At 39.6% G+C, this 12,387-nt stretch overlaps 2 protein-coding genes across 3 annotated transcripts in view; both read right to left on the bottom strand.

Moving 5' to 3' along the window:
• The window catches only part of LOC108244044, a 10,658-nt gene extending 1,774 nt beyond the window's left edge, over positions 1–8,884 (bottom strand). Inside the window, exons 1-3 of the mRNA XM_017429896.3 lie at positions 3,223–8,884; positions 3,002–3,101; positions 1,528–1,628 (exon numbers count right to left, since the gene is read on the bottom strand). Coding sequence (XP_017285385.2) covers positions 1,528–1,628; positions 3,002–3,101; positions 3,223–3,614 — 593 coding nt within the window. The 5' untranslated portion in view covers positions 3,615–8,884. The remainder of the gene's footprint in view (positions 1–1,527; positions 1,629–3,001; positions 3,102–3,222) is intronic.
• A 509-nt stretch (positions 8,885–9,393) lies between these two features.
• The window catches only part of LOC108244039 (solute carrier organic anion transporter family member 1C1), a 16,182-nt gene continuing 13,188 nt past the window's right edge, over positions 9,394–12,387 (bottom strand). For both annotated transcript variants that reach the window (XM_017429889.3, XM_037981339.1), the window contains 3 exons: positions 11,976–12,040; positions 11,328–11,445; positions 9,394–11,236 (listed from right to left, as the gene is read on the bottom strand). In XM_017429889.3, the coding sequence (XP_017285378.1) occupies positions 10,909–11,236; positions 11,328–11,445; positions 11,976–12,040 (511 nt within the window). In that variant the 3' untranslated portion in view covers positions 9,394–10,908. The remainder of the gene's footprint in view (positions 11,237–11,327; positions 11,446–11,975; positions 12,041–12,387) is intronic.

The following is a 12,387-nucleotide window of genomic DNA, read 5'->3' as shown; positions in this document are numbered from 1 at the left end:
TTTTGGCTTCGGTCGCTGCTCCTGCACGCTCCCGGCATTCTGATGTTAACAGGAAGTGACGTCACGTGTCTTCTTCCTGAGTTATTTGGGGTTATTTTGTATTCCACGCTACACAAACCCACAAAGAAGAGACTAGACCGCAGAAACGGTGGCGAATCGCTTTAGAAACAATAAATATTGCGTTAAAGTTGTAAAAAGTTGCGGTGTTTGCTTGATTTTGCGTTAATAGTTGCGAAATCCTGGAGGGTCTGATTAATGTCCAAAACGTCTGTTTTAAATGTAGCCCTGAACTGGTTCTGTTCAAGTTCTTTTAGATTCACCCGTTACCTTCGATCCGGCCAATCACAACATTCATGTGAACCGAGCGTCTTGTGGGTCGTTGTTTAAATCCTATTTGTGTGAGAGTTGGGTTTTTTTCTACATTCATCAGGTAATACTCCTCTTCCTCTGCACCTGTTTGTTGTGGAGTACCCCAGGGGTTAATTTTGGGTCCAGTTCTGTTGTTGTTGCATACGGTGCCTTGGATGTGGTCAAAAACAGGACGTGTTGTTGGTCCTTTCCTATATCCATACAATAACACACCAATTTGTTGTGGTGTACCTCAAGGCTTCATTCTGGGTCCTATTCCGTTTTCTTTTTTTACACTGTCTTTAGGATACTCAGAAAGTACAATTTGTCCCTTTCTTGTTATGCTGATGACATCCAGATTTATTCCCCTTTTAAACTGGATGTCTTTGAACAGCTGCGGCTGATTGAACACGATATCTACATCAGTGGTGGACAGTAACGGAGTACATTTACTTGATTGCTTTACTAAAGTACATTTTTTGAGAATCTTTACTTTTAAATGCATGTACTTTTGAATACTTAAGTATTTTCAAAAGTGCTTTAACTTGAGTACATTTCAGACCGAGCAACTTTTACTTGTAGTTGAGTAAGATTTGACCATGAGTATCAGTACTTTTACTCAAGTACTATAGTTGAGTACTTCGTCCACCGCTGGTCTACTGGGCTGATTTTAGATCACGTTTTTTTAAAACCAGAGAAATAAGCGTCCATCGCTGTTAGGACCGGTTTTTATCACTTAAGACGAACTGCAGACGCAAAATCTTTCCTTCCTCCCGAAGACCTCAAAGCATGCTTCCATCACCTCAGGATTGGACGACTGCAACTCTATATATTTTGGATTTAATCGTCTTTTCGTTGCCTGCAGTTAATCCAGTATGTTGCTGCGCATCTTAGCAGGTTTACACTGACTCTCTTGTCCGTTCCTGTGTTGAATTTAAGATTATTTTACTTACTTTTAAGAAATTAAATGTCTTGGCACCCAGTTCAACCAAGCTGCTTGAGCTCATGCTTTTACTGAAGCAGCTCTTTTTGTTGTGGCGTTTTCTCGCTTTCAGTCTATTTATTGTACTTATTTATGTTATTATTTTGTTCTATTGATGGTTGGCCGACCTTTAAACGTCCTACAGGAATAAAAGAATAAGATCAGATGTTCAGGAAAGGTGAGGTTTCCTGACTCACCTGTGGTTCGGAGCGGCGGCGACGCAGCGCAGCGCCACGAGCGCCGTGAGGAGGAACACGGGCAGCCTCAGGTGATGCATAATGCTGCTGACGGCGAGTCCCTGCTCGCACGAAATGAATCAATTAGGAACATAATTAACAGCATTAATAAAAAACAACAAACACACAGTCAGAAACAGCAACAGAAGCCAAATAATTTAATTTAAAGCAAACAAATGTGACTGAAACACATAAAAATGTACATTTTTGACTCATTTAAAGCTGACAGTGTCGTAGAAGCACCATCTAAATTTCTCACTAATGCGGTATTTTAAGATGTTTTGTAATTTTATTTTGTTTACACTGTAAAAAAGGATTTCAAACAGCATTAAATATAACCAAAGAAGGTCCTTTTAGCCAAAGATCTTTGTTTTTTTGGGGTTTATTTGTCTGCAGAAAACAGAAAAAACAATAAGTTTATAATAAAATGGGTGAAAAGTACAGAAAATCTAAAGTAGAACTTGTGACGTTTCTGTTTTTAATTTATATCCAGAATGTCATTCTTGCTAACATTAGCCGAGTTTTTCCTGTTTGATCATTTTGGCAGAAAAATAAAGCAATAATTGTTAATGAGCTCATGAGTTTGTATTTAATTTGTATTTTATTGTATTTTTCTCATTATTTAAAAAAAATTAATACTATTTCGCAAAAATACTGTATCTTAAAAGTGCAATTTATTTAGATGTTTAAGCAAACTAATTATGATTTTACTAATTTGACTAATTGCACTTTAAAAAAAAAAGGTTTGAATTTAACTAACATAGCTGAGTGACACCAAATAAAAACAAGTTAAATTTTACTTAATTTAATAAACTAAAATGATGCAAACCCTTTAATTAAAACCTTAAATAATTAGTAAGGATTTATCTGATTTAAGTATAAAAATAGTAATTGTTTGGGAAATTACAAGTGTAAAAAGTGGGTTAAATTTAATTAATTTAATTAATTTTGGTTTAGCTGTTATATTTAGGTGATTTAACTTAAAAATATTGGTTATAATCTACTCAAATAAAATAACTGTGACACTGTTTTATTGGTTAAAATCCAACAGTTTGTTTTTACAGTGTATTTTCTGCATTTTTTTTAAATAACAGAATATCCTGCAAATAAAACACTCAAAAGAAATCTGCACTTTTTCTATTAAGGAAATAAAAACATAAAATAAATCAATCAGGATCTACTGAATCAATATGTTGTGTTGTAGAAAAACAACTTGACATGAGAAATTGTGTTTTTTGTGTACTTTAGGTGCATTTCTGTGTAAATAAAGCACCAAATCTGCCTTTTTCTTTGGAAAATCCTAAATATTCCACTCAGTCCAATTCAAACTCCACAGATACGCAAACTAAAACCACTTTTTGTTGCCTCATATATTCACAGACGGTGAAAATAATGGATTAAAAAGACCAAAATGAAAGATTAATGGGGTACTCACGCTCTGCTGCTGTCTCTGGATCGGTCCGGGGTTTGTCGAATCACACGAGCCGACTCCAACAGTTATAGGCTCTCCGCTCAAACCACTTGTGACATCAGCTCTGTCCAAATATAGCAAACCGTTTCGATTTTACGCCGAGGGGGGAGGAGGATAAACCAGGTTTCATACATGTCACATTTCTACAAAGCAGGTTTTTTTTTTACATTCACACACAGACACACTTCTGTACGTCACCGTCCTCATCAGCACCTTCGTCAGCGTCGTCATCAACCACACCAGAGACAAGAGCTCTGTCAAGACGGGGGGGGGGGGACACAGGCGACTTCCTGTTTACCTTGAGACAAAGTTTCAGGTCGCCAACTTTTAGTCTCCGCGCCTCCCTGAAGGCTCCAGGGGTGATTAATAAAACATGGAGGCCTGAAATACGATTACTTATGCATGATGTCACATCGTGTCGCATGGCGGAGGGAAAGTTACCCAGGGGGGGTGAAAACTTTACAAACACGCCACCGACCAGACCAGGTATTAGCTGAAAACCAAAGAAAGTACAGCGTGAACGCTCGGCGCGGTATTTGCTATAAGCTAAAAGTAGCAAAACACCAGCTAAAGGCATTAGCAGCAGTAGCGTCACTAGCAGTAGAATTAGCAGTAAAAGCGTTTGGCGAAGGAGCTGAAACTGAGCTGAAAGTTTAACATAACAAAAAACAAGCTAAAAAGGAACAAAAAGCAAGGGAAAAAACAACAAAAGGCTAGCTAAAAATAGCAAAACACGAGCTAAAAGCATTAGCTTTAGCAGCAGTAGCGTCACTAGCAGTAGAATTAGCAGTGGCAGTATAAGCGTTTGGCGAAGGAGCTGAAACTGAGCTGAAAGTTTAACGTAACAAAATACAAGCTAAAAGGAGCAAAAAGCAAGCGAAAAAATAACAAAAGGCTAGCTAAAAGTAGCAAAATGCTATGCTAAAATTAGCTAACCGCTAGCTAAAATAAGCGATGTGCTGACAAAAGCTAAAGGTAGCACAATGCTAACTAAAACCTAAAAGTAACAAGATGCTAACAAAACTGAGCAAAATGTTGGTTAAAAGCTCAAAGCAGTAAAATGCTAGCTAAAAGTAACAAAACCCTCGCTAAAAGAATTAGCTTTAGCAGCAGTAGCGTCACTAGCAGTAGAATTAGCAGTGGCAGTATAAGCGTTTGGCGAAGAAGCCGAAACTGAGCTGAAAGTTTGACGTAACAAAATACAAGCTAAAAGGAGCAAAAAGTAAGCGAAAAACAACAAAAGGCTAGCTAAAAGTAGCAAAACGCTAGGTAAAAGCTAAAATGAGCAAATCGCTAGCTAAAACAAGCAACATGCTGACAAAAGCTAAAGGTAGCACAATGCTAACTAAAACCTAAAAGTAACAAGATGCTAACAAAAACGATCAACATGTTGGTTCAAAGCTCAAAGCAGTAAAATGCTAGCTAACAGTAACAAAACATGAGCTAAAAGCATTAGCTTTAGCAGAAGTAGTATTAGCATTAGAACTAGTATTTGCAGCACAAGGACAAGACTTCTGGACAAAACCAGACCAAAGAGATGTTTACCCAGAATGCATTGCCTCAAACCCAACGTATCGGCACAAACACCTCATGCTAACTGTCAAGCACGGCGGTGGAGGGCTGATGGTTTGGGCTGATTCTGGAGTCAGATGTGAGGCCATCTGTTCACAGCAGCTAATCTACAACAGAACGGTCCAGTCAGAGTCCAGAACCTCAGAGAGCTGAGCAGAAACCAATGAGCTGAAGCAACGCTGGAAAGAGGAGTGGGCTAGAACTCCTCCACAACCATGAGAGAGACTGACAGAGAACCAGAGAAAGTTGTTCCTGAAAGAGGTTCTACAAGCTTCTACAAGGAGGTTAAACAGCTTTAGAACCTGGTAAACACCAGATCGGGGCAGACTTTCTTCTTCCTACCACTGTATGATGTTCTATCACACGTAATGGGAAGCCCATTATGTTCTAAACACACCCTGGAAGATCTAGCCAGGACTCTGTAAAGACCATCCGTTGTCTGGAAGAACTCTGACGTCGTTGCTGGGTTATCATCCAGTGATGGGGGCAAAAGATGCAGAGTCTTCTGAACTTTACAACAAAATCTGGGTCCAAAGTTGTGTTTGGACCATAATCTGAATAAACATGGTCATGCATGAAGACAAATCTGCTGACTGGTTCAATATTGGCCCCTGTTTCTTTGGAGTAAATACGTAATTTCAGTAGGTAATTTCAACAATGTATTCAATCAGATGTGGTGAAAAACGTACAGACTATACAAATTTAATCAGTTCTACCTGTAAGATCTTTTGTTTGTGGGACGAAATTATGTATGCTGTCGGATCAGTCGTCGAAGGAGAACTCGTAAAAATGTAATTATCTCGATACCCCACTGAATCCAGATTTCCATGATTACTGCGTCCATGACGTTGGTGCTGCAGGAGTCCTAATGTAGTTATTGTTTCAGCCACGATCTGTCCCCGAGGACTCCGGCCTTCGGGCTGCTTCAGAGTGCTGGTGGTTTTCACCATCACTACTCTGAGCTAACCGCCATGTCTTAATGGACATGTTTCACTGTCGGCCACCTTCCTGAACTTCCTGTAAGCCTCACAATAAAAAGAAATGGAGACCAAGATGGGGTCGCATGCTGGATCTGCTTTAATCTTTCCTGATAGCAGGATTTCATCACGATCCTTGGTAATTAATGTTGTACTGCCAGATGCTAACGCAGCCGCATTCCTTTTAATTGGCAAAGGAAATCAAAACAAAAGGAAAGAACTGGAGAAAGTTGGGAGCGCTCCATCTTCCGGGGATCCCCACTGACTCCTGGATGGTTCCAGCTGATTGTCAAGCCTCGGATTCAGGAGGAAAAGCGCGGCTTTCGTGGACCGAAATTGAATTTTCTGCTCCATCAGCTACGGCGGTTCAAATTTGTTTGTTTTTCAGAAGGGCCGCTGGGCTCAGTGGCATCTCACTGGGCTGAGACTGTTTGAGACTCGCTGGAGTGTCGAAATCAATGGAAAATAAGCAGAAATTTGTCAGGTTTTCAGCGTGTTCCGGCCTTCCCCCTTCCGTTTCCTGGCTCACGTTTAGTACTTCATGTTAAGCTGAGCCATGACTCTTCCCTGGGCCGTAAACGTCACTCTAACCCCTAACCCCAGTAATTATAAATATCTTGGCTTTATTTTAGATAAAGATCTTTCTTTTAAAAATCACATTGCAAATTTGCTACGAACACTGAAAATGAAAATTGGGTTTTATTACCGAAATGGTTCTTGTTTTTCTCTCAAAGCTAGAAGTAAATTGGTAGCTGCAACATTCCTGCCACTTTTGGATTATGGAGATGTGTTATATATGAATGCTTCAAACAAATGCTTACAATCATTAAATACTGTGTATCATTGTGCTTTAAGGTTTGTAACCGGTAGCAGACGTCTCACACATCATTGTGAACTGTATGCAAAAGCTGAATGGCCTCCTTTAAGTGTACGGAGAATCAATCACCTGATGATCCTGATTTATAAATCTCTACTCGGTCTGGCTCCAGCTTATCTAAACTCTCTTTTACAAAGATCTGTTAATTCCCATTCCTTGCGTTCCAACAACATTTTTCTTTTGTATGTTCCACGTTGCCGAACTGAAAAAGGAAAGCAAGCGTTCAGTGTAATGGCTCCTTCAGCCTGGAATCAGCTCCAGTCAGAACTAAAGATGTCAGAACTGATCTCACTGGACTTATTTCGAGCGATTCTTAAAAACAGGCAACAAGATTCTTTTAAACATTGTCATTGTTTTTAAATTGTTTTATACTTGTGCATATGTATTAATTAATTTTGTTTTGTAACCAGGTTGCTGTTCACTGCAGATTTCTGCCCAGGTCCCCCTTGAAAATGAGATCTAGATCTCAATGGGGTTTACCTGGTTAAATAAATAAAAAAATAATAAAAACCCAGAATCCCGTAGATTCCTCCAGGTGTCCCGCCCTAAAGGAAGTAAAGAGAAGTCAGCTCAGCCGACCCGTCTGAATGTCCCCCTGGAAACCTGCAAAGAAAGAAAGAAAGAAAAGTAAGAAGCAAAGACAAGATCCCGAAGATCTGCCTTCGTTCGACTCACCTGGAGATTCATTCTGTTCCCTTCTGCAGACGCTGTAAATATCCACTTCCTGTCCCCTCCTCTTACCCGTTTCTGCTGCTGTCTCACCAAACTATAAGTGCCACGAATTACCGTTACCAACAAACTATTTTCCGTTTGTTTCCCTTGCAACACTGCATTGTTGGTCGCGCACATTATTTCATCCACATGGTACCCACGATGATAACTTAATCACACGTTTGGAAGGAGGAGAGGCAGATTTGGACCAGTTTTTATTTTATAATCATCAATGTGAGTTTTAGACCTGGACATTCAGGACTGTAGGATGTTTTCTGTCACAGGAGAGCTCCCATCCAGGTGCGTCGAGAGACCCGGACTATCGAGTATTCGTCCGATTTATCATGACGAAGAAGAAGCCGAGCCGAAACGCTCAATTTACCGGTCCGTCGACGTTCCAACCCCTCAGCTGTGGATGTGAGATCTGGAAGAAAATCCTCGCAGCTAAAATGATCTTTTTCTTTAGGGAGTCCGGGCTCAGCCTCCACTCCGAAAGGAGTCAGAGGTGGTTTCGGCCATCTTTAAAGGCTCCATCCTGACTGCTTTCCCAGGGCAGACCTGAAACTCAACCCAGGAGGAGCTGGAGAAAAGTACGTCTGGGTTTCTCTGCTTGACCCTACCTTATATAAGCTGTTGAAACGGAAAATGGAAGGAAAACATCTCAGGAAAAAAAATGTAATTTTGACCTTCGGATTACTGCGGCGGAGACGGGCAGGCTCCGAGCGAAACTCCCTCACGCTGTTACAGAATTCTTAGTTCATACTTTGAAGAAACTTTGCTCCCATTAACATTCACCGGATAGATTTGCCTCCATAAGTTGCAACACGTAGCTGATTATTCCAGTGGCGTTGAATATAATGGAGATCAGATGTCACAGGAAATGATTAGCACATCTGAAGGTGCGCTGCCTGAAATACTGATTGAGATCATCTCATGTGTACGGCTTAGTGTTTGCAGTTAAATGTATCGAAATAACGACACGAAACTCGTAACCCGGAGCTGCTTTAAGCTGCAGTTTTCTTCATAATGCAGTGAAAAACAATCCTGAGAGGCTTTCTTCCCCTTCACCCTCACTGCTGCCTTTACTTCTCAGAGCTTTTCTGGGGTTTTTTTAAAAAAACAAATCCATAAATTTATTTTCGTTCGCCCTCTCGGCGCTCAGAGCTTTCTAAAAAGCAGCTTTATCTGCTAATAGCAGCCGAAGGCAGACAGAGAGCAGAAATAGCTTGAAGTTGGTGGACACTCAGAAATGTTTTTTTGTCTTTCTTTGACATTTTTTATCTTCACAGAAGAATTAATTTTGTCTTAAATAAGAACAAAATACCTTAAAGTAATGCCAACTTCCCTAAAACAGTCATTCTTACTTAGCTAAACAATATAAGCTGCTAAATTAGCTTTTATTTGATCATAAAGCTGCTAATTTTTAAATTAATATGATGAGTTTTGTTCAAATACCAGCTTGGAGGAGCTGAAAATAGACAGATGTCGTCTAAATTCTGACTGCTGAAACTGAGTCGTTAAATTTAAAAGATGCAAACACTAGCTGAAAGCTAAATATAGCAAAAACGGTAGCTAAAATTAACAGAACACTCACGACAAGCTCAGTGTAGCAGAAGGCAAGCTAAAAGGTGAAAATAGCAAAACACCAGCTAAAAGCAGCAAAAAGCTACAAAAAGACCAACTAAAAGCTAAAAGATTAAAGTAGCAAAAGGCTAGCTACAGGCTAAGTGTAGCAAAATATTAGCTACAGGCTAAATGTAACAAAATGCTAGCTAAAAGCTGTTAGTAACCTTGACTAACTAAAAACTAAAAGTAGTAAAATGCTGGCTAAAAGCTAAAAGCAGCAAAGGCTAATTAAATGTAGCAAAAAGCTAGTTAGAAACTAAAAGTGACAAAAGGCTAGCTAAAAGCTAAAAGTAAGAAAAGGCTAACCAGAAATTAAAGTAGCAAAACACTAACTCAAATTAACAAAATACTAGCTACAGGCTAACTGTAGCGAAAGGCTAGCTAAAAGTAACCAAAGGCCAACTAAAAGCTAAAAGTAGCACAAGAAGAGAAAATAATTTTGAAAGGAAAATTAATCTTTCTGAAGGATTTGAAGAGCTCGCTATATTTTTAAGAGGAAAATATTTGTAAATCTTGTTAAATATTCAGTAAAGTATAAAAAGTCACAGCACCCATCTCCTGAATCAGCCGAACATTTTGATATAAGGAACGGCTAAAACAGAACAAAAAAGTAAAACGTACAGAAAAATTACCTATAAAAACAGACAAACCAGAGTGTGAATCAATAAAAAAAGATAAAATCTACAAACTGAAAGCAACAACATCAGATCAGTGATTCGAGGAAGAATATTTATTTTTCTGCGAAGTTGTGGCGTTAGCATAAACGGCTCAGATCGCTCAGGTGGATTTATTCATCAGGAGCTGAAATCTGAAGGTGAGGAAAAGGGTCGAACTGCAGGATCGACATTTTCTGAAATATCCTTTAATAAACGAGAGGGAAACACTGTTACAGGAATTATTTATGGCTCTTTAATACACCTCCCATTAGACTGGAGAGTGTTAAAACGTTTTAAAGATAAAAAAAAAAACATTTTTATTGAACACCTACATAAAGAATTGTAGTTAATTTTTTTTTATTTATCCCAGTAATATTTTGATTATTGTGGATATTGTTCATTTCACTAAGACAGTAAATAGAGAGGAGTGTGGTTTGATTATATATGAAAACAGCCTGCCATACCCTACCAGTTGATTATATATTAAATGGATTGCCATACACTGTGCAACTTCATTATATGTTCAAAGAGCCTGCCATATTTTGTCATTAGACATTGAAATGGCCTGCCATACCCTGTGATTTTATTATATATTCAAATGGCCTGCCATACCCTAAGTGATTAAATTATATAATAAGATGATCTGCCATACTCTATGTGATTAAATTATATATTCAAATGGCCTGCCATACCCTATGTGATTTAATTATATAATAAGATGATCTGCCATACTCTATGTGATTAAATTATATATTCAAATGGCCTGCCATACCCTATGTGATTTAATTATATAATAAGATGATCTGCCATACTCTGTGATTTGATTATATATTCAAATGGCCTGCCATACCCTGTGATTTTATTATATATTCAAATGGCCTGCCATACCCTAAGTGATTAAATTATATAATCAGATGACCTGCCATACTCTGTGATTTGATTATATATTCAAATGGCCTGCCATACCCTATGTGATTTAATTATATAATAAGATGATCTGCCATACTCTGTGATTTGATTATAGGTTCAAATGGCTTGCCATATTTGGGTAATTTGAATATATGCTAAAATAATTTGATGATATGTCAAAATGACCTTCTATACATGTGCAATTCTAATATACAGATACATTTAATTTGCCTGCCATACACTGTCTGACTTGATTATGTGATTAAATGGCTTGCCATACTCTGTACCACCTTGTGTGAGCTAACAGGAAGAGGTAGAAGGACAGAGAGCTGAGTGTGAACAGGAAATAGGCACAAAGTTTGATTGTAAATAGGATTTAAATTTGTTAGCTGTTAGCATTTAGCATGCTAAGCATCCAGGTGGAAAAAAGAAAAAGAAAAAATGGACCAGTTTTGCTCAAACATGGCAGGAACAGTGGCGCCCTGTTTGACTCCACATTCTGAACTTCTGAGCTGTTTGTCGTCTCCAAACCCCGCCGCTTCCTTACGTGTTCACCCCGTGGGGAGTCTGAGGAGTCACCTCCGCCGTGGTTTCTGCCAGGCGTTTCGATTCCCGCATGATGTTTGTGGAACTGAGCCCCTCCTCCGAGCCCGTCACGCTCCTTAAACAAACCTTTGTTCCAGGAAGTAGCCCGGGACCCCTCGAACCAGCGCCGCTCGCCTGGAGTTCCATCTCTTTTGACGCTTTAGTTCGCCTCAGCTCCGTCTCCAGCTCCGCCCTCCTGAACTGCCGCCTGAGGAGGAGGATGACGGCGATGAGGAAGAAATACGAGGAGCCGCTGAGACAAGTGACCAGACCCAAGAAGATGACTCTGCAAAACCGAGACGGACAGACGGACAAAGGTCAGAGGAACAACCTCCAGGTCTGAGATCTGGGTTTGTCCTGACAGTTAACCGGGTTACCTGTACATGTCAGAGTCGTAAATACGACACGCCCCCCTGCCGCCGCACTTCTTCAACGACCACTTCAGGCAAGTCGAGTCGATCAGAGCGCCGAAATACACCGGGGCGGGAATTCCACCTGCACGCCGACCGAAAACACACCTTTCAGATGAAATTTTAACCAGCAAACAATGAATCCCTGCAGCCATTTACACAGTCGGCTTGTGTCACTTACAGTATTGCACAATGGTGTGGTCCAGTGCTTCAGAAAAGCATTTAATTTAACTACAATTAGTCCAAAACAGGGCACTGAATTGTTCCATATATGCAAATATTATCAGTATGCACAAAGCATTAGGTTAAAAAGAAAATAATTTATGCGTTTATAGAAATATTGTCGTCTCTAAGATACCAAATGTTTTATAGAACCAACTATTATTTAGTCAAACTTTACACAATTTTAATAAAAGGCACGCTTTAAAAGGTTTTATTCTTCCACGCAGCAGGAATGCTGGACAGAAGACGTATTTTTACAGGAAGGAAAACATTATTATCTGCGTGAAGATTAGCCACCGTCACGGCGACGGCTCATGAGGATCCAAATAAAGAAATGAAATGGAGTTTAAAGTTTGAAGCCAGTTAAAAAACAGAGATGTCTGCAAAGCTTACCGAGAGTCCTGGTTCCCAACGCCTGAATACCGAGCGCCAGAGACTTCAGCTCTGGTGAAATGCATCTGAAACAGAAGAAACGAACAAATAATTAAAACAAAATAACAATAAACTGGTTTTCTTACGATGGGAAGCAAACGGAGCAGCGGAGGGGTGAGATCTTGAGCATAAAACAGACCCTCAAGGATTTTGTGATGTTGCGATCGCAACTATTAACGCAAAATCAAGCAAACCCCACGAAATCGCAACTTTAACCCAATATTTATTGTTTCTAAAGTGATTCGCCACCGTTTCTGCAGTCTAGTCTCTTCTTTGTGGGTTTGCGTATAGCGTGGAATACAAAATAAGCCCAAATAACTCAGGAAGAAGACACGTGACGTCACTTCCTGTTAACATCAGAATGCCGGGAGCG

The sequence above is a fragment of the Kryptolebias marmoratus genome, linkage group LG18 (genome assembly GCF_001649575.2).
Source record: "Kryptolebias marmoratus isolate JLee-2015 linkage group LG18, ASM164957v2, whole genome shotgun sequence".
In the NCBI taxonomy this organism is placed as follows: domain Eukaryota; kingdom Metazoa; phylum Chordata; class Actinopteri; order Cyprinodontiformes; family Rivulidae; genus Kryptolebias; species Kryptolebias marmoratus.
Note: the sequence above shows the minus strand (reverse complement) of the source record. Positions and strands in the feature narration are given on the sequence as shown.